Source organism: Panthera onca, chromosome B3 (assembly GCF_046562875.1).
Source record: "Panthera onca isolate mPanOnc1 chromosome B3, mPanOnc1 haplotype 2, whole genome shotgun sequence".
NCBI lineage: Eukaryota > Metazoa > Chordata > Mammalia > Carnivora > Felidae > Panthera > Panthera onca.
In genome coordinates, this window is record NC_138344.1 from 24,132,258 (window position 1) to 24,154,672 (window position 22,415).

At 33.5% G+C, this 22,415-nt stretch overlaps 2 protein-coding genes across 11 annotated transcripts in view; one reads left to right on the forward strand and one right to left on the reverse strand.

Annotated features, from left to right (window-relative positions):
• The window catches only part of LOC132668827 (uncharacterized), a 130,209-nt gene extending 118,494 nt beyond the window's left edge, over positions 1-11,715 (forward strand). The window contains exon 10 of the mRNA XM_081795816.1: positions 11,512-11,715. The gene's annotated coding sequence lies outside the window, so the exon portion shown is untranslated. The remainder of the gene's footprint in view (positions 1-11,511) is intronic.
• Positions 1-22,415, reverse strand: part of UBE3A (ubiquitin protein ligase E3A) — a 93,927-nt gene that overhangs the window by 16,591 nt on the left and 54,921 nt on the right. For 9 of the 10 annotated variants that reach the window (XM_060617905.3, XM_060617908.3, XM_060617899.3 and 6 more), the window contains 6 exons: positions 18,102-19,351; positions 9,010-9,154; positions 5,781-5,986; positions 5,014-5,178; positions 3,549-3,704; positions 3,385-3,458 (listed from right to left, as the gene is read on the reverse strand). In XM_060617905.3, the coding sequence (XP_060473888.1) occupies positions 3,385-3,458; positions 3,549-3,704; positions 5,014-5,178; positions 5,781-5,986; positions 9,010-9,154; positions 18,102-19,351 (1,996 nt within the window). The remainder of the gene's footprint in view (positions 1-3,384; positions 3,459-3,548; positions 3,705-5,013; positions 5,179-5,780; positions 5,987-9,009; positions 9,155-18,101; positions 19,352-22,415) is intronic. The other variant, XM_060617901.3, reaches the window with a different exon arrangement.

Consider the following 22,415-nt stretch of genomic DNA (forward strand, 5'->3'; position numbering starts at 1 on the left):
AAGTATGATCCAGGGGGCCTGGGTGGCTCAGTCGGTTGGGTGTCCAACTTAAACTTAGGTCATGATCTCACAGTCTGTGAGTTCGAGCCCTGCGTCGGGCTCTATGCTGACAGCTCAGAGCCTGGAGTCTGTTTCAGATTCTGTGTCTCCCTCTCTCTCTGATCCTCCCCGTTCATGCTCTGTCTGTCTCTGTCTCAAAAAATAAATAAAAATGTTAAAAAAATAAAAAGTATGATCCATAAAATGAAAAATCAAAGCTCATCAAAATTAAATACTTCTGCTATGCAAAAGATTCTCTAAAGAAAATGAAAAGATTAGCTACAAGAGTAGGACAAAGTATTTGAAAACCACATACCTCAGAAAGGACTAGAATATATGAAGAACTCAAAATTCAACAATAAAAATAACCAGACATTTCACCAAAAACAATATATAGATGGTAAATAAGTACATGAAAAGATATCCCACATCACTGTCATCTAGAGTAATTCAAATTACACCACAAGATATCACAACATACCCAGCAGAATGAACAAAATAACATCTTTGATACCACCAAATGCAGGCAATGATATAAACTGGATCACTCATATATTGCCCAGGGAAATGTAAAATGGTATAGTAATTCTGGAAAATAGTTTGGCAGTTTATCATATAACCCAAGATTGCACTCTTGGACATTTATACCAGAGAAATGACAACTTATGTTCATGTAAAAATCTGTGCCTAAATATTTAGTTGCCTTATTCCTAAAAGCCAAATACTGACAACAAACCACGTGTCCTTTAAACAGTTGAATGGTTAAATCAAATATGGTACATCTATGCCATGGAATACTATGCAGGAATAAAAAGGAATAAGCTGTTGATATATGTAACAACTTTGATGGATCTGAAGGGAATCATGCTGTAGGGGTAGGAGTATGCATACAAACGGATAGCAGGAGACACACTTCTGGTGATGAAAAAGTTGTGCATTATGATTATGATAGTGGTTATGCACATCTATACAATGTAACAAAAAGTACACAGAACTACACATACATATAAATAAGTGCCTGAAAAATTGATGAAATCTGAACATGATCTGTAGATTGAACCTATATCAATTTCCTGATTTTGATATTGTGCTACAGTTATGCAAAATGTTACCACTGTGGGAAAGTGATGGAGGGTATGGGGGACCAACCTGTAGCTTAACAGAAAATTCCAATAAATCTACAGTTATTTCAAAACAAAATAAAAAAAAATTCCAAAAAACAAAAAACCTTCTGAAAAAGAAATATCCAGGCCCTGATGGTCTCACTGGTGAATTTGAACAAATTTATTTAAGAGAAAAAAATACCAATCTTACAGAAGTATTTCTGAAAATAAAGAACAGTACTCTTTCAACTCAATATGTGAGGGTAGCAAAACCTGATAAATGTGTACAAAAAAGGGATATTATTGGTCAATATTCCTTATGAATACAGACCAAAAAATCTTAACAAAAGGTTAATAAAATAAACAGAGCACCATATTTATAAACTAACAGACCACAGCTAAGTTAGGCTTACCTAGAAACAAAGGCTGATATAATACTGAAAGATTCAATGAAATGAATCACAAGAACTGTGGGGAGAGGATAATCAAATCTGAATCTGCTCAAGCGTTTGAAACGGAAACTATCAATTAAAAGAAAACTGCAGTCCCCACCTCTCACCTCACCCCAAGAGTAAAAAGGGGCATTTAAAAAGATATCTCTAAGTCTCTTAGTAGTCAAATGAAATCAGGGAGAGTCTTATCAGCAACTGGAAAACATATACACAAAAGCTTGCTTGTGAGTCAACATTTTTACACTTTGTTTTTTTAAAGTTTATTGATTTTGAGAGACAGAGACAGTGCGAGTGGGGGGAGGGGCACAGGCTCAGCGTGGAGCCTGACACAGGGCTCCATCCCACAACACTGGGATCATGACTTGAGCTGAAATCAAGAGTCAGACGTCTAACCAACTGAGCCACCCAGTTGCCCCTATCATTACTATTCTAAGTCTTCAACTTCCTACTAGTTGTAGACTCTATTTAATAATTAATATTTTCATATTAAGGTTGACAAAATAAGAAATTGAATTTTGTTTAAAGATTTAGAATACCATTAACTGTGAGAATGATTTGGAACCTGTTGTCTTTTCACTTGCCTTTCAAATCACACATTAACTTATGACCTTAAGATATGTATCAAGTAGGGATTATGTTATTATAGAAGCTAGAAATCAAATTAAACCTTAACTTAAAAAATAATTTCTCCATAAAGAACACACAAGGTATTTTCAACTATTCTCAGAGAAACACTAAGGCTACAAAATCCTGTGATCACTGTCATTAACAGAGATACAACTGTGAACTCCTTGTGACTCGTAAGTGCCGTTTTTTTTTTCATCACCGTATCTGAAACCTTTCATGTGTCAATTTTGAAACCTCAAGTAGAAGAACAATGGTTAGAGTATGTAAGTTCCAATACTGCTGCTAGAAATGACTTAAGGTGTACTAAAAAGAGGAAATACCAGTAGCCTCCTGCACACCAGGATGAAGAACAAAATAACAGAAGAAAATAATTTAACATAAAATATTATTTATTTCTAATTATACTTGATATTCATTGTGGTGTCCACAAATTGGAGTCTTACAGGAATAACCTTTAGAGACAACCTCCAGGAAGTTATGTTTGCATTCCTTCTCACCTTACCCCACCCCAAAGATGCACCAAAGAAGCATCTTCATGCTCTTCTAACAATCCCTGCGAGGAAGAAAGAAGCCTATGCCTTTTAAGATTGAATAGCGTAGTACAGAAAAGGAAATATTAGCAATTGCTAATTGCTTGACTGGGAGCAGATAATATTGGGAATCTTTGCCTCTTTCTGTGAAAATTTGGGGTTCAGTTTCTTCAGGTGTAGAACAAACATTAATACGTATCTTGGCATATTATCATAAAGATTAAATAAAAGAACGTAACAGATCACATAAGGTGCTTCATATAAGGTAGGGAAGAAACAGTTCACAAATAGGGAGTTCAAAAGAAAGGAGAAACATTCAGAGATGGTAGCTCTATTTTCATTATTTTCTAACCAGCAGCAAGCACATGCTAATCAAAATCATTAAGAATATTAGATAACTTATATCCCAAATGCCAAAGAAAACATGTGACTTACATAAACACTTAAGAAATAAATTGTAAGATTAACAATGAAAACTAGTGATTATATTACAAATACACTTTTAATATTATAGATTGAGAATTTGTGAGTTTGCTTATTTGGGAAGTAATACCTAGAGATGAAGACCTAAAGCATAAAGTACACACCCCTCTGATGAATTTAAATCTTCTTTTTAAGAATTAAACACCTCACCTAATCAGAACAGAGTCCCTGGTATAGCCACCATCATATTCGGTAGTTTCTTCTAGTGCTTGGAAGTCTAGATTCTGCAAATTCAAGAAAATGTGTCTTAATATATATACATCATTACAAACAATAAATCGATATATTTTTGCAGACACTTTTTGCTTTCTTACCCGGCTTCCACATATAAGCAATTCAATTTCCTCTGGTCTGAATAAATATTTTAAGGGAGATTCATTGGTCACCATATGAAAACCTCTCCGAAAAGCCTTAAACTGTTTTTCTACTGATTTATTGAGAATGTAGTCAGAATAGAGATTGACAAATTCCTGCAGAAAACATTAACCACAAGAACTTCTTATAATATGCTATATAAACAAAACATAACAAGCTACTCGGCTGCATAGCTTTTAGTTTTGTTTTCATTTTCCCCAAGAAAGAACAAACACTCAAAAATATTTTTAAAGATTCAAACTTTATACATATAAAGGAAAATACAGGCATACCTCAGAGGTATCGTGGTTAGTTTTGGCCCACTGCAATAAAGTGAATATTGCAATAAAGCAAGACAAATGAATTTTTTGGTTTCCCAGTGCATATAAAAGTAATGTTTACACTATATTGTAGTCTATTAAGATTGTAATAACAGTATGTCCAAAACAAAACAATGTATATTCCTTAATTTTAAAAATACTTTATTGCTAAAAAATGCTAACCATCATTTGAGCTTTCAGCAAGTCTTAATCACTAATCACAGATCACCGTAACAAGTACAATAATGATGAAAACGTTTGAAATAAAGTGAGAATTAACCAAATGTGACAGAGTGAGCAAACGCTGTTTGAAAATTGGTGCTGACAGACTTGCTCGACACAAGGTTTCCACAGTTGATTTGTAAAAAACCCAACATATGCAAAATTGCAATAAAGTGAAGCTCAATAAAATGAGGTATGCCTGTACCTTTAACAATTTCACAACTTTTTGCAATAGTAAATACTGAACTATAAAAAGCCCACGTAAACTAATTATACACGTAAGTTTCAAATTTGATACTGTATTAAACCAGACTTAAAAGCTGGGCCTCAATGCAATTTTGACATTCCCTCAACCAAGTGTACAAACACAGAGACATTTAAACCGTGTATACATCCATTTATAAAACCTAACAACTGCAATGTACCGGATTTGAGCAAACCAGGAAGCCTCATGTTGTCTGTGCTAGAATATTTAGGAAGCTGCCTACTGTACCCAATTCAGCAAAAATGTGGGTGTTTTACTAGATACATAAGCTGTCATACCAAATTATAAAAGGCAAGTGAATCCTAACTTAGACATTATAATATTTTATCAAGTTACATTATAAAATGTTTTATGGCCATAATGTGTCACTCACTATCTACTATTCCTGCCCCCTTTCTTGAAAAGGGGTTTAGTGCCTAACTATGTGCTCTCATACCAGCTTATATCCAAGATTTAGAAAACTGGGGCTATTTCATTTAAAAGAATTTGAGTACTTGATTTCTTGAGTTTTTGTATGGACTATTTTAGATACCTCTTTAACAATCGCAAGTATATATGCTTTAAAACTCTGTTAATAAAGAGACAAAGAGAATGATGAAAAAAAAAAACATGTATTACCTTCCTGTTTTCATTTGTAATTGGAATTTTATCACCATTTTCCTTTAGATCATACATCATTGGATTACCAAAAAGGTCTGTCTGAGATATCTGGAAAGTGATCATCATGTCATCTTCTACATTCCCTTCATATTCCAGTAAATCTTTTAAACTCTGATATAGGACCTAACAACCAGAAATGACAAATTAGGCTACCACAGAGCTATAAAATAGAAGTTAGCATCATTTTTCTTGGGGAAAAAAAATGACAACAAAGACCAAAGAATAGAAAGTATCCTTTTTGTCCCTCAAATAGTTTACTATAAAGAAAGACTGTCAGTCACTGGTATGTCCCATCCAGTGCTGAGAAAACCACAGCATCAATTTAGCAATGGATTTCACACTGTGCTCTATGAGTGAACCTCAGGTGTCTCATAGTGAGGGAGGGATTCGAGACAGAAACAACATACTAACTGTAGCCACCAAGCCCCTTATCCAGAGCAGTTCTGATTTCACGTGGCAATCTCACGTGGTTTAAAAAACAATGTTTAAAAACCCTTTTCTACAGAATCAATTTTACAAAACCTGCTTGCTAAAAGTAATATATAATAAATTTCCTGAGTTTTTAGGTATTCATGGTACTGCAACAGGTTAAAACAACTTTAACTTATTAGGTATAAATATTAACAAGTAAAACTGATTCCAAATGAAAACTGTAGTTTTTTACATAAATTATAGTTTTGCTTTTAAATAAAGCTAAATGATCAAATAAAAAATGCCAGACTTACAGGGTGAGAGTCTCCCAGATCACGAAAAGTTCCTTTTTTCCCCATTAGCTTCCTGTAGACAACCATGGGAAAATGTACATCCAGTATACAGTTATTGTAAATAGCCAGACCCAGCACTATACCAATCAGAGTGAACTGACCCTCAGTTTCAAAAGAGGATGGATTAAACCAAAACAATTTTGTAGATTCATCATATGTGAACATACCTGTAAAAAAGGATTTTAAAAAAATACATTACTTTTCTATTTTATTAAATAGACTAATGAACAATACAGACATAAAATAATTACACATGCAAACTTATACATAGTAGGCATACAAAAATTGTTTTTTCTATTACATCAGCACTTGAGAGACCACAGTTCAAATATATGTGATTGTTATAAATTGTGGCAAATGGTAGTATGTCATTTTAAGAAGCCAAGAAAAAAGGAAACAAGTAGCAGGCAATTTTGGCTGCATTTTTCAAAATGGATAAATGTTCATTAAATTCAAATTCTCTAATCTTCTACTAATACAAATAAGAAATTAATTTACTACATCCACTGGTTGATTGAAAAATGAACGCAAAACCAAAAGGAAAAAAGCTACCATATTTTTAAAATGTTTCACGTACAAAAACATATTTAATCTACATGTGTTTTCAAAAAATTTTAAATTTCATTAAAGAAAAGTTTTTGTTTTTTCAAAACTGCACAATGATCCTATGAAGTTTTTCTAACTCCTAATGAAGTCAGATGAAGTACATAAACTTGAATAAATTTGATAAAGGTAGATTACATCCAAAATCCAAGGCTATTTAATATACACACACGTTAACTGTGAGCCAGTGAGTAAAACAAAAGTAGTTTGTATTTGTAGCTTTCTTTCAATTTCATATGTTTTTCACTATTCAAAACCCAAGCTTGGAGATTTTTTTTGTAACATTCATCTTAAAAAGTAGGAATATTTCAGGGCGCCTGAGTGGCTCAGTTGGTTAAGCATCCGACTTCGGCTCAGGTCATTATCTCATGGTTCGTGGGTTCTAGCCCCGCGTCGGGCTCTGTGCTGGCGGCTGAGAGCCTGGAGCCTGCTTTGGACTCTGTGTCTCCCTCTCTCTCTGCTCCTCCTCCACTCACACTCTCTTTCTCTCTCAAAAATAAACATTAAAAAAAAAATTAAAAAGTAGGAATGTTTCGTTTACCTATCTAAAACCATTACTAAGACAGAATTATCTTCTTCCCTTTAAACAAACAGAATATCTAAGGAAAGGTTATATGATATTTTAATGAATTTACGATTTTTCTGACTTTACTAAAATGTTTTTCAGTTGCTACTGTGCAACTGAATGAAAATATTTTAAGAATTAGGTCTGAAAAGGGCAATTTCCAATAGAACAAACTTTAGAAATCAATTTGGCACATAAATATATCAATTCATATGATTTTTGAAAGCTTTAAAAGTTTTTATTTTCACATTTAGTTTAAGTTAAATACAAAGGAACCGTAAAATGTCCCCTGGATCATAAGAGTACAAAGTAAGCTAGGACGTTTTTCTAATGGAAGTTACAATTCACAAAATAACAGTCTGAAAATTATCCAATTCTTATCTGAATTTCAGTTTAGATCTAAATTTTTTTACAAGTCTAAGTTACAAGATTCATTGAAGTAAAAAATTTCACTTAGTTATAAATATGGTATTAACAAAGTCAAAAACAGTTGAAAACAACAAATTTGATGAAATCTCACAAATGTATATCCTTGGTCTCAAGAGCAATAAACTAAATTAATGAGAATATAAATTACACAGGTCATTACTCTCCTCTCTGTGTATGAAATGAAAGATAATAATTTTAAGGTTCAAAGTGATCTATTTTGGGCACATTTTTTGCCAGGTCCCTGGAAGAAAAGGTAGTTCTTACAAAACATTCTATTTTGGTATATTTAACCAAATATTCCATATTTGGTATTTTTAATCATTTCAATTACTTTACTATCAAGTAGAACTGTTTATTTTTTTTTTCTGAAAGTATTTCTGCATATAACGTAAGTATATTTTATTTACAGCTAATGTTTTACATGTTGAGATACAAAGGAATCCAGAGCAAAGTTTACCAAACCTATGAAGCTCATAAATTAATTTTCTATCACAAAAAAGGCATGGTTTTATGTGTCTTGGTTTACTTTGAACAAATTATATGCAAATTACACAGCTTTCTGATTATTAAGAAACATTAGCTAAAATATATAATCTTACTTTAACTACATTTATGTCATGAACTCAAAATGTCTATGTCCATTTGCATGTTTGTGTGTATATATGACCAGCTAAGAACAATAACAGAGAAGTCAATTCAATGTACATACTGACAATCAACAGGCTGTAATAGCTCAATTCTCAAAGCTTAAAGGAAATGATCTGCATTATTCTGTTATATTCTTCACAATTCTAAAAGTACCTTTAGCGGAATCCTTTTCCTATGATGGTCATGTATTGTTTTTAAAAGTAAGCAAACCTGGTAACCAAGTAAGTGGTCACATCGCATAAAGTGAATCAGTTCAGAATTATCTATCCAAGAAGCTGTTGTCTTTTACCACTTCCACTGTGCCTAACTTGTCTACCAGTAAAATTCAAATCCTTCAACTTTCAGGCTGAGATATGTAGATCAGTTTTTCCCAGACTGTTCAATGAAAAAACACTTCTGAGAGACAAATGTTATTAAAGGTAGGGTGGTAAAAGGCTTCTGAAGTTCAAAAAGTTTGGGAAAGCATAATATTAAGCCTCCTGAAATCCTGTAGTAAATAAACCTAATTAATTTGATACCAGTCAGGGTTTCCAAACTTTGAGCATGATACACTTGTGAGACATTCTCAACATTCTTCAGACAATTGTTGTATGAAACTCTCATTTCAGAAATGCCGTGAGTCTGAAGAATGTTTTAGACTAAAAAGAGCAAAGAAATCCTTCCATTGTTCTAATGTACCATTCTAAAGGGTTTTCAATTTGACTTACCTAAAAGACAATTTCCTACAGTAAAATATTTGGCTAAGTAATCTAAATAAGAACTTGAATAAATGAGTGATGCACATCACTCCCCCAAACCCAAATTCAGTCATTTTCTGTGATTCTAGGAAATCTATACTGAAACCTACTGTTTACTCTTTGTAACTGAGAATATTTATAAACCTAGGTAAACAAATCCTTAAATCAAAAGGATATGACATCATGATCACATCACTAAAATATTTACCAATATCTGGATTGAAGATTTCCTCCACAACCAGCTGAAAAAATTCTTTGGAAACACCTCCCTCATCAACTCCTTGTTCTCCTTCAAATTCCACATACAACTGTTTCTTCAAGTCTGCAGGATTTTCCATAGCGATCATCTCTAGCTAGTGAGTGAAAAGATAAAGTGAAAAGAAGGTGACTGCCAGTTTAAGGATGAAAGCAAAATAAAAATAAGTAGAAAAAATAAAAAGGATTCAGGCTATGGAGCAAATAAAAGATACTGACTTTTGGTTTGTTTTAAATGGAAACAGGAAGCAAACCAGTAAAAAGCCAGTAAAGGCAAAGATTCAGTCTCACAGATAATGGAAAAATAGGACAGAAAAGAAATCGGCATAGAATAATAAAAGAGTTACTTTCTAACTATTGATTTGTCATGAAATTAACATATAGTAGAAAATTAAAATTAGATTTTCTGTTACTTCTGTGTAACAAACCTGGGCTCTAAAGGTTAGGACATGGAAAGAAGTCAACACAGCCAAATACATAAGTGACTACTCAAACTAAATCATTTCAGCAAAAACAACAGAGTACAGAAGTTTGACTTCAAGTTTGTTTGCTAATAAGTTTTTATGTTTAATAGAATAGAAACTAAGGAATTAAGTTTTGTTATCTATTAAGCCATGAATAAAATACTTTCAATTAAGAGAAGAAACATATTGGGTAAGTAGGGAGCAGCTTATGGTCTCTTATAGCACTTAGTACAAACTGCCACGTCTTGATGGAACCTAAGACATCTTATATATACTTTTTTTGAAAGCAGATGAGATTTACGCTTGCTTATATCCTTACTCTTAATTTCTTACTAACAGTTACATTTTTCAACTATAAATGTTTACTACTTTTTTGAATCTATAGAATAATACACAGTAAGTGATCTCAGTCATTAAGAGATTAATCAGAAAATATACACTAAATACTAATGTGAACTATTTATACTTCCAGTTTTTAATGTATTTGAAATTTACTAATAGCATGCCTGATCACCCGCTTTATTTGCTAAATAGACCTAAAATGCCTTCTGGCGGTTAAAAAATTTGAAATTTGCCAAAACAGTATTTACGAGTGTTCAAGTTATTCCAACCATTGCAACTAGAATTTTAAAAATGGTTTTCAGCAATGCAAACATCATCAAAACAACTGTACTATGTCCTCAAACAATTACTTTAGGTAACAGTACTGGTTTGGACATTCTAGTATGTCTATAGAAAAATAAAATCTCAAATTCATGAATCCTGACAGTTGTCCTAGATCAATGTTTTTCAAACTGTCAACTGCCACTCGCTAGTGGGCAGCCCAATTCATTTAGTGGTTTAAAACCAACAATGGGAGGAAAGAGAATGTGTTCCACATAGTAATGGCATCAACCATTTTGTGAAACTTTTGTTTCAACTATAAGTATAGACAGATACACATACATGTATGTACCTATGCTATGTAAAATATCTCTTTCCTACTTGGGAATACAGTCAAAAAAGTTTTAAGAACAAAGGCTGAAATAATCTAGATATCTTCAACTTTTGGAGTCTGTGAATTTAGAATCTTTAGCTTTAAGAAATGTCCTGTGTAACAATGGTCTTTAATATTTACCAAAAAAAAAATTATGCCAAGTTTTTAAAGATAATTTATTTTTGTGACAGAGTGTTGTGAATTGAGACAGAATAAATACTCTGTAGTTGTTCCAACTATCACTTAACTTTTAAACTTTAAATTTTAGCAAGCGACTCAGGTAAGCCTGTTTCCTCATCTGCAGAGAAAAAAAAAGGGATAGTACTCTTCACACTGCAAAGATGTGAAGGCTTAATAAAAATATACGGAAGAGTTCTAGAGCAGACAATATTACTAAGATAACACAGCATGTTGCAACCTTTTAAAACAACTTTGATCTTTGAACATAAGATTCATAATTTGATTTTATAGCCTAGTCCCAAGTTTGAAAAGAACCTTGGGGAAAAATAGTTCCAGTTGGAAACCTGCTTCAAGCCACAGAAAATAAAGAATGCTGAGAACTAAATTAGAATTATCAGCTCCAATGTGGTTTACCCATCACGCCAACATCCTATATTGCCATGGAACGCATTCCTAGTTTCCTTCTTCCAGTTCCCACCTGCCTAGGTGTCAAAGGAATATAAGTCAATGTTTATACATATGCCCTTATAACACAAAGACAAATCTGCTTATATCAAAAGTATAATGCATTCTGAGGTGAAAAAACTGATTATCTGGTATTTAAATTATGCTTCCTATAGTCCTCTTTATTAACATGCACAAATGAGAGCTGACTCCATTATCAATGTGATTGATATCTTTTAAAGGATTCGGTGTCGATTCTACAGGATTCAGAGGCCATGTGTTGTAGTCTTAGTTCCACCTAAGACACCTCATAGGACACTGAAACAAATTTATCTTCATTCTTTTTTTTTAGAAAGATGTTCCTAATACCTTTTTTTTTTTTTCTATAGAGAAAGAGAGAACATGTGAGCAGGGGAGAGGAGCACATGGAGGGAAAGAGAATTTTAAGAAGGTTCCACACTCAGTGCAGAGCCCAACACGGGGCTCGATCCCACAACCCTGGGAACATGACCTGAGCTGAAATCAAGAGTCAGATGCTCAACCAACTGAGCCACCTAGGAGCCCCTAACTTCATTCTTATAAAATACTAAATGTCTGTCTGTCTCCATCAATCTCCACAGCGCTCTCCACCCTGAGTGCCAAAATAATTCAATATAATATTTTATAATTATAATTGTAAACATATAGCTTTCTTTCTTTGCTTTAGTTTCATCTATAAAATGAAAATGATATAATAAAAAATTAATATATGTGAAGCACTAGATGAATTCCCTGTACAACAACGCTTTTGTTATTGTTACTTTTATTTGTACTAAAAATTCTTTCAGGCATGCCTGAAAACCTAACCACCCAGATATTACAGAACAAAAATATTTCAGTAACAACACACGAATAATATATAGCACTTATGTGCCAGGGCACTATTCTCAGCACTTTACATATATCAATTCACTGCATTTTCACAACAATCTTATGAGGCCAGTAATGTTATCAATCTCATTTTACAGATGAAGTCTCCAAAGTCATGAGAGGCTCAATAACTTGCTTTTAGTGTTAGTAAATAGAACAGTTCTAATCCAGAAGGAAGCTCTTAACTATTATGCCTTCCTGCCTCTCTTCAATAACTAGCAATAATCTTTTTTGAAATTATAAGTGACTTTTATTTTCTTCATGTTTTCTATATTTTCAATTAGTTTTTACAATAAGCATGTATTTCAGAATCAGGATGTAGTCACATGTAAATATGTAAAAAGAATGATTTGAAAAATAGATGGCAACTGAACTCTGCAGGCAAAAATTTCCATTACCTATGTTATATACTTAATATATATGTATTTATATATACTATATACTTAATATATACCTAGGTATATAGTAAGTGGTTCTGTAAAATACTTTATCATTTATGTATACATGGGCAGTCTACCTTTAAAAACAATGTTTACTTTTAATTATAGCATAAAATTTGCCAGTTACCATTTGACAAAGGCCATTAAGGGGCTACATTTTTATTTTTCTTAAACACAACCACTTCTGACCCACTGTTCAATCAGAGAATGATTTCAGAACTGAATTGTAAAGGTATACAACTTTCTGTAATAAATACATAGCATTTAAAACAGAATTATGAAAATCAAAAGCTGCCTTGAATACAGGATACTTGGAAATTGAAAGCCTAGGTCAGTGAACACTCTGAAAAGGAGAATTTGTATGCATCCTTGAATTGAAATCATTTAGTATACAGACCTGTAGTTTTATATATAGGTTTTCTTAAAGTAGGGTATATTTTGTATTAATTTAATATGAAGACTGGCAAAATGCAGATTACTGGGTTAAAATAAACAACAGACTGGATGTAATAACATCTACCTCTTCCTTATATGACTTCCTCTTCTTACTAAGACTCTTGATTTCATCAATTGTTGGATAAAACGATTTTCAATTTCTGAACTTTTAATTGGCCATGATGATGAAATCCTAGAGAGATCATTTTTTAAAAAAAATTGATCTGGTATCAAAGCATTCCCAGAATACCTAGGTAGGATGACATCTTAATATAAAAATATCATACTTGCCAGATGCAAAAGCGTTAAAAGGAAAACCCTATCCTTTAAAATCTTACAGTATTCTGGGCTATTATTATTCATGACAAAGTCATCTTTACCCATAGTTGAAAAAATCCCTTAATGGTATGGATATTTAAGTAGTATTCACATAAAATAGACCTAATTCTTAAGAATGCCTACGTTCTCTAAGAATGGCTGGCTTAAAACAACTTCAGTCAACTTATTAGACTCTATGGTTAAACAGTTTGTTTACACCTTTAAGCTACTGACTGGAGCAAGATCTTTAGATTATTTAAGTATATTTAATTTTTTCATTTATCTATGAACAGATAAAGTTTTTTTTTTTTTTTTTTACTATTTTACATATAAAGTTTAGATGTTTCGGTAACAGCCATATCATTTAATCATATCTGCTTGTGAGACCAGGAACCCTGAGTTCTAACAGTTCCAATCCTGCCATTAATTTATACAGGCCAGAATCTGAGATTCATTTTTCTCACATGTAACAGTAAGGAGTTTCACAAATTTCATTTTTTTAGATTATTGTATGATGCGGAGAATCTATGTAGATCTGCTTCATTCTCCTAATCTCCTTTGAGTACATAAATCAGACATGAAGTTCATTTCTTTTAGAATAAATCTTAAACAGGGGCGCCTGGGTGGCTCAGTCGGTTAAACGTCCGACTTCGGCTCAGGTCACGATCTCGCAGTCCGTGAGTTCGAGCCCCGCGTCGGGCTCTGGGCTGATGGCTCAGAGCCTGGAGCCTGCTTCCGATTCTGTGTCTCCCTCTCTCTCTGACCCTCCCCCATTCATGCTCTGTCTCTCTCTGTCTCAAAAATAAAATAAAACGTTAAAAAAAAAAATAGAATAAATCTTAAACAATAATCATCATTGCATTAAGCACAATAAAGTGAATGTACAAGATAAAATTAATCATACTCAGAACAGCACAAGATAATCTGATTCTTAAAGCACTGTAGATCAATTGTTAAATAAAAGAATCAGGTTTTATTTAAATAACTAAGGGTGTGTGTCAAGGAAAATACTGGGGGCTGGGTCAGACAGTACTGTTAGAGCCCAGAAAAAATGAATGATTTTTTTACAGGGGACTGAGCAGAACTAATTGGTAGTAGGGGGCTTTTCCTTTGTGCTTATAATCTTTATCTGTTCCAGTTCACAGTTTTGGACTTTCCTATCCAGTTCTACTCAGCCATTCCTTTCAGTCTTTAGATCCCCACTCAAAATTCTAGGATTCCCAGAACCAAGAACCTAATCTGAACCAAGTCTCAGACCACCGTCAATCCTATTTCTACACCTGCTATTTTCACCACCTTCTCAAAGACTGCCAGTTTCCCAAGTATGTACTTGTATATAAAAATGGCCTCAATAAATATGTATATATAAACCGTACCAGTTGCTATCTTCCCAAATACTGGTTTGCAGACTGGCTTTATGGGAGTATCTGCGGACATGACCAGAAATATAGATTTCTAGGCTCCACACCAGACTTCCTAATCTGAATCTCTAGAGGGTAGAACCTTGAAATTTTTCTTTTAAACAAATTTCCCATTCAGATGTGAAGGCAGTTCAGGGTATGTCATAGATGGCAATACTGTCTTCCATGATACTCATACTACTCTCCTAACATAATCTAAGATAAAAAGTATGAATAAAATTTTATATCCTTTTCCTTTGGGAATGCTTGGTCTAAGAAAAATGACAAAATATCTACTTTTAAAAGAATACACAAATAGACAAATGTTATGAGTAAAATACTATAAAAACCTTATGTTATAATTGTTTTAATTCAAATGAGCTCATAACTATCACTGTACTATTTTCTAAGAAACAATAAAAAATAGTGAAAGTGAGTCCTGGGGGAAACATTCCAGCAACTTACAGGTATGGGAGTAGTTCTTAAATGATTCTGAGATACCTACTTGTGAAAAGGCAGTTAATATTTTACCATATTTCACTGATTCTAAAATTCGCTTTTCTGTTTTTGCACTTTAACATCTCTGAAATTATGGATATACCATACAACTGGTAGCATCTCACAACTAACTGGCAGTCTTTTTTCCTTTTTTAGTAGTAATAGTGGGTCCTACAATCAATAGCATTTAAGGTTCAATAAAATAACTGTAAACACTAATTCAGCTGTCACCAAAGATAGTTCCTCTAGAAAAAACTCCAGTTAGGAAATAATCTGCTAGTCTGGTCTGAATTACACGGTATGAGAAGGTGGCAAACATATTTTTCATTAAAAAAAAATCTGAAATTATCAATTGAAGGTACTACCCCTCCCTTTTCCTCCATGACAGTCAGCCTGACAATTAACTGAAAAATAAGACCTAACAGAAAACATATTCTCATTTCCTCTTCTCTTCCTGACCCTAAATTAGCAGGCCATAAGAAAGTGGTCAATAGGTTTATTTTGTTTGTCAAACTGATATAGAAGAAAGAATGAGGCTTTAAAAAAGCAAAGTAGATCCTTGAGGAATAAGATGCTAAAACCCATCAGTACTTTTGGGAGTTCAGCTGAGAGGATGTCCTTAAACTACTTTTTGTTGTAAACCTTTTACTTTTTGCTACTAAAATACTATAATTTTTATCATAATCACACATTCTATGAATATTTTTTAAAAAATAGAGCATCAATTGACTGACTCACAAGGCTATTTTGATGATTTTATTTTTCTGGCCTTTCATATTGTTATTAAAAAAGAAAGCAAAAGAAAAAAGGGAAGAAGAGTAAAATTTGCTTAGTATGAGTATTTAGAGCCCCTAAGAAGCTTCTTGGTGGTCATGATTCATCTTTACATCTTTACTGCTTAGCAAAATGCCTCACAAAGAAGATTTCTAAATCAAACTGCTTTTGTGGACTGGTAATTTAAGTACAGGTATTATCTAGTGAATCCTAATTTATAACTGGTCAAATTATAATATTCAGGTTTTGTATAATGAAGCAGAACTCACTAAAAAAACCCAATTTCTTAGCATAATTAAAAAGTTCAGTTAATTTTATCCTAACATCTGCTTTAAAAAAGGCCTTATAAACCAAAATGATCGTTTCCTCAAAGTTCTAGATGATAGAATAAAGTAAGTATACAAGTACTTAAACTTTCGTTGATTCTTAGCCTTGCTTTACTAAGGGGGTGGTGGTGGGAAACAAGGCGGGGGAAGGAAAATAAAGTTGGGTAGATTTCTTAGCAGAAGGCAGATAAGGAAGGTGGACAACTTTTTTTTTAAATTCTGGATAGAATCTTATACAGAGTGATTTCACTGCTTTCTAAAAGCCAGGCACAGCTTTTGCTGGAAATAGATGAAAGAATCCCAACTCAAGAAGCCAAACATAAAATGTGTTGTTTTGGGATTTGCAGTTCTGCTCTAACAATCGAAATTCATAGAAGACTTCAATGTCCTTTTCACAAAACATCACTCACGTTTTTTAAGATACCCTACTTTCTGCTAAATTATGTAAAGTTGCTGGCTGCCTGATGATGAGTTGTTAAGTATATTATTTATGTAGCTCAAAACTACAGGAGTAAAATAAAAAGAGCATCAGAAAGCAAGCAACAATAATTACTCCAAACAATTAATGCCTCTTTCTGCCTCTGTTGAAAAACTGCTTGAGTTGTTTAAATAATGTAGAACTTTTCTTCAATACTAGAAATATATTTGATGTTTTTAAAAACCAATTAAACAAGAGGCATAAAAATCTCGAAAACTTTTAAGTTTCTGAGCTGTCAAACAACTTTTTCCACTGGTTAAGTTTTATGAATATTCAGATTTAGACAAACCAATTCTAATGCTAAAATATACTTTAAAATAAATACCACAATTTCCTAGTTGTGTCATGGTTTATCTTCCACTAGTATGGAAGGTTTACTGCATCTTAATTTTAGCTGGCATCAAATTTTACTTAAAGTGGTTAAAAAAAAGAACTAGTAATGATGGGTGTATCTAATATTCTGAATACAATAAAATCCTGCAATAAAGCACCCTATGGCAAATGTAAATTTTGGTACATGATTGGCAACTGGTTTCTGTCTTCTGAACAGGCCTGCACTCTTACTTAAATGGGGGCAGTAAAATTCTTATTTTCTGCTGCGGGAAGGAATGAACAAAAGGCAACAATCTGGAGATACAGGAAGTAAGAAGGTGGGTACTTGTATTCCCAATATTCTCCTAGCTCAATCTCCCTGGATTGGGTTTATGAAACAAGGCACCATTAATTTCAAGAAATCCTGGGATAGCTGCTGTTTTCCTAGAAGTTCCAACAAACTCCAAGACCCAGAGTAGTTCATACAGATTATTTAAGTGGCTAAGCAAATACCACAATCAGGCAGTGCCATTCAGGGGCATTATGAGTGACCCAGCAGGAACTCTTACCAGCAACGTACACTAAAGTGTCTAGATCACTTCAACTTCACAATAACCCAACTCTAAACTTTACGTCATAGAATTTTTGAATACCACTTATTATTCTATGGTATGATTTTATTGTACCACTCTTCCCAGTTAAGGCTTGACATTCACACTTATTACTGAGTGTCTCCACATTCCCCTTGTTCCTGTGTTCTAGTCTTTTCCCAACATCCACTTGTCTTCTGAATAGAGAAAAAACTTTTGGGGTTAGTTGTCAATATTTAGAAAATCTGTTCTTTTTCAAAGACAGAGTGACCATTATTTAAGACAACCAATAGTTTGTGGGACGCATTTATAAATTTGGACAGGAACAACAAAAGTATAATATTTACATTTATAATACAAAATGTCCATGTGTTCCTAAACCGTGTAATACATTTTTTTTTTCAGAGTCACTTATAAAATGAATTCACTGAACTGTATTACAATCTCCCCAGCATTAGGTATGTATTCTAGTACTAATTTTTAAGCATTAGCCCAACTTACCCGGACAAGTGCATCATCTATGATATGGTCACGTCTGACTTTGAGTCTCAAATATGGATTCAACTGCTGTCCTTGAACTAAGCTGTAGAGAACAGTGATTCTTCGTTCACTGTACATGCGAATTCTATTGTCATAATATAATCCCAAATTCTTTGTGACAGCATTCAATATAAAGGGACATGTCATGAAAGAGAATTTGTTCTCTGTTTCTACTTTGAAAAAAGTATAGTCTTTATCCATTTCTAGAACATCATTCAGTGGTTCATTAATAAACTCTTCAAAAGGGATAAGTGGTTTTCGACAGTCCAGAGTTTTAACACCAAGTTCAGTTTCTAGTGGGTCCACTCGAGGACCTTTCTTGTTTCTTCTTTCCTCTCCCAAAAGCTCCTGAAGTGTCAATTCACTGGACTCAGGGATGGGCTCTTCATCATCTTCTTCATTATGATTTGTGTCCACTTCCCCACCCACTACATTTGCATAGTAAACCATTTTCAAGCACTTTGAAGCAGCAACAATAGCATCATCATCATTCACTAGATTGCGACTGTTAAATTCATTGCTTATGACCTTGTAAGTAATAAGTTGCTGAAATGTTTCCATCATTCTGCGAATCTGGTCTGCACTGTATTTAGACCACAGTCTAACCAATTTTCCTTGGGCTGCAAGGGGTAGCTTACTCATTGCTTTGCAAAATAATGGCAAAGCCATTTCCAGATATTCAGGACTGTGGAGATTTCTATTCTCCATTACAATAATGAATAAATTCAGATAATTAGGATCTCGAGAGTATACATTGTGATATGTCAAGTCACATTCCACATTAGGTGACAAATATACAAGTGCATTGAGAAAAGCAGTTTCTATTTTTTCATTAGAGAGTAATCTGGTGTAGACCCTTCTAATGGCCTCAATATCCACAGACACATCATCAGGGCCTAATTTTTGTAAGTTGTTATCTCCTTGTGAACTATCACTTATCCTTGAAGAAGATGCTTCTGAATCTTCTTCCATAGCAGCAGCAGCAGAACATGCAGCTTTTTCCTTTTCATCCTCATCTTTGTCTTCATCCTTTCCTTGAAGAGATTTCAGTTCTTCCTTGGTGTGTTGCTTGACTTTCCGAAAGCTCTGTACCAATGCCTCAGCACTAGAAAAAACTCTTCCAATAACACGGATTAAAGGGGAATAATCCTCTCTCTCTCTACATAATTCAAGAATTTCATATACCGTATCTTCTGTTAGGTAAGTCACATCTAGAAAATTAGAGAAAAAAAGGAGAACATTTATTTTTTAAGTATGTTTACTTTGTCTTAATAAGTTCTAGTGAAAAGTAAAACAGCCAAAACATTTTGTACTCAATACCATTTATGACATACAGCTCTTTTAAAATGTATCTAATACTTAGATTCAACAAAATATATTTTACCTATTTCTTTCCATGAAATAACAGAAACAACCTCACCCATTCTTTTACATTCATTAATACACAGCATTTAATGAGTTCAAACTCTTTTCATAATCACAGTAGACTACAGCTTTAATTTGTAAATATGTGAACCAAGCCATCATGTGATTTGACTCATCACACCTCTTTACAACCTCACTTTAGAGAAGAAACACTGTTCTTCTGAGAGGTTTCTTCCTTATTTCACTACTCTGTTCTCAAAAGACTGAGAAGGCAAGAAAGGTTCCTTCAGTATTCTCTTTGATAAACCACCCTTGTCTTACTTTTGTATTATCTGAAAATCAAACTGGTTCCTTTGGAGTCTTCATTTTTAGTTTTTTTGCAGGGTGATTATTCTGTGGGTGACTGACAAGAATTAATACACCATTTCTCATAAAACCTGAAGTTGACAAACACTGCCATCTGTAGCCAGGAATCAGGTTGCAACAAACCTTACAGAGTAACAGGAAATAGTTACAGGGTCAGGCCAAGGCTTTTCCTTCTGGCTAATGGGGCGATGCTCCCAGAATGCTCTGGAAGCTATGTGTTAAAAGTAATAATGTCACTACAGCTGCATTTCTGAATGACTGTGTGAAGCAGAATTTTGCCAACCTAGAATATCATGGCTGTCAGATGAGCTAGAAATAAATTTCCACTTTGTTTAATAAGCTAGTGCTCTTTCTAGTATCTACTTAATATTGCAGTCTAGTTGATCCTTACTTAATACAGAAAGAAGCTTTTCACCTTTTTCCATCTTGCCTTCAGAGTCTTTAAAACACCAGTAATGACTGTCCCTCTAAATTAAGCTTAATCTTTCTTGGTACTTTTCTTGTATATATAAAAATTTTATAAGGAAGATAAGCTGTTTTTGCACTTAGTTACCATTGTTTTTGCTGTCTGTAGTACTTAAATCCAAGGGAGTTTTAGTATGTTCTTCTATTATATCCATTCTCCCCCATTAAGAAATAACCCTATAAGAGGCAAAAATGACAGGAGGCAAGGAAAAGCCAGACCAAATATCAATTTATTACACATTTTCAGAATTACAGTAATGTTAATAAGTTGAAATTCGAATGAAATCACAGAAGAAACAAAAAGAAGAGAACATTTCAAGGATTTTGGAGATAAAAATTCCTGGAGACAGGGACTACTGCTGTGGTGAAAGTCTGTACCAGTTTGCTGGCATGCATCTTACTTCCTCTCACATCTGTCTCTAAATAGTAACTTAGACCTCCATTATCACCTTTTCAAATATTTTTATATTTGCTGTTTTTATATTTGCCATTATTCTCTTTCAGACAAAACCAGATAAACATATGGCTCTCATTCTCTTCACCAACAAAAATTAAATCTATACATATATCCCCTTGAGAGGAATGAAGAATAAGTCTGGAGATTATAGAATGCATAAGCTTAATTAAAAGGGAACCCCAATGGATGAAACACATTAGAACAACAAAGAAAAACTCCAAGTGTGTTCCCTCTCTTATGCTTTGCTTACTCAAACACACAAAAAAGAATATTAACATGCTCTTTTCTAAAATTCCAAGTTGTCATCTATTTAAATGTTAATTTATTTCATGCAGTTTAATCTGAGCTTTCATAATGCTTGACTTTTTCACAGAAAGCACTGAGTGCAGTGATTAAAGAGGAAACCATGTAAAACATTCCATTCAACTCCATCTCAACGCTTGGGGATATTAGACAATTGACAACTCGCAGATTCAACACATCGAATAATAGAACTCCCTGGTACTTACCATGAATTTCAATTTAAAAAAGGAAAAAAAAAAAAACATTTTAAAAATTAAAATTAGCTTAGCTATAAATGTATTCAATTCTCATGATCTACCATCAAAACAAAAGCAAAAAAAACCCCACACTTCATTTTCTCACTTTTAATCTGAGATAGGCTAAATAATCACAAAATTGCACCTTACCAAAGCTGAGAAATCTACCTTGACAACACTATTTTTTCACTTATGACTTGCATGAATATCAGGTTAACTGGGGATAACAATAAATTGTTTTTTAAAGGTCAAACAAGAATACAAATGACTTGTATTACAAATAAAAATAAGGAAATAAAAATATTCTGATCCTACAAACAACTTCATTAATAAAAGAGGTGGAAATATCCTTTAAACATTAGATAAATAAATTTTACTTTAAAAATCAACTCTATGACCTGTTGTAATAGCTAAAGGAAGAATGAAATCTCTGGGCAAAGATAACTCAAAAGCTTGAAAGCTTCATGTTACCTGTGTGTATAAATGTGTTTCTGTGATCCCTAATGACTATCACATGTCTGGTATTATTTAAAATACTCAAACGTTGGTAGACAGGTAAGGCTAACCAATTACTAAAAGGATATGAAACTATTAATGACTGACTAGTGTACGTCATTCTCAACTGATTATAAAGATGTCATTCAATGCTGGATAGTGCACCCAAGAGTTTTGTGTCCTGAGTTATACTAGTTTAGTTTACATGAATATGTCAACTTAAATTTTCTTTTTTTTTTTTAAATTTTTTTTTTTTTTAATGTTTATTTATTTTTGAGACAGAGAGAGACAGAGCATGAATGGGAGAGGGCCAGAGAGGGACGGAGACACAGAATCGGAAGCAGGCTCCAGGCTCTGAGTTGTCAGCACAGAGCCCGACGCGGGGCTCGAACTCACGGACCGTGAGATCATGACCTGAGCCGAAGTCGGACGCCCAACCGACTGAGCCACCCAGGAGCCCCGTCAACTTAAATTTTCTACTGAGATTATTTCTAACTCCAAATTAGAATTATTAATCATTCTGTATCTAAAAGGTGATCTTCTGAAACTGTGGTCTTCTCTAAACATGCTGTCATAACAGAAACTGTA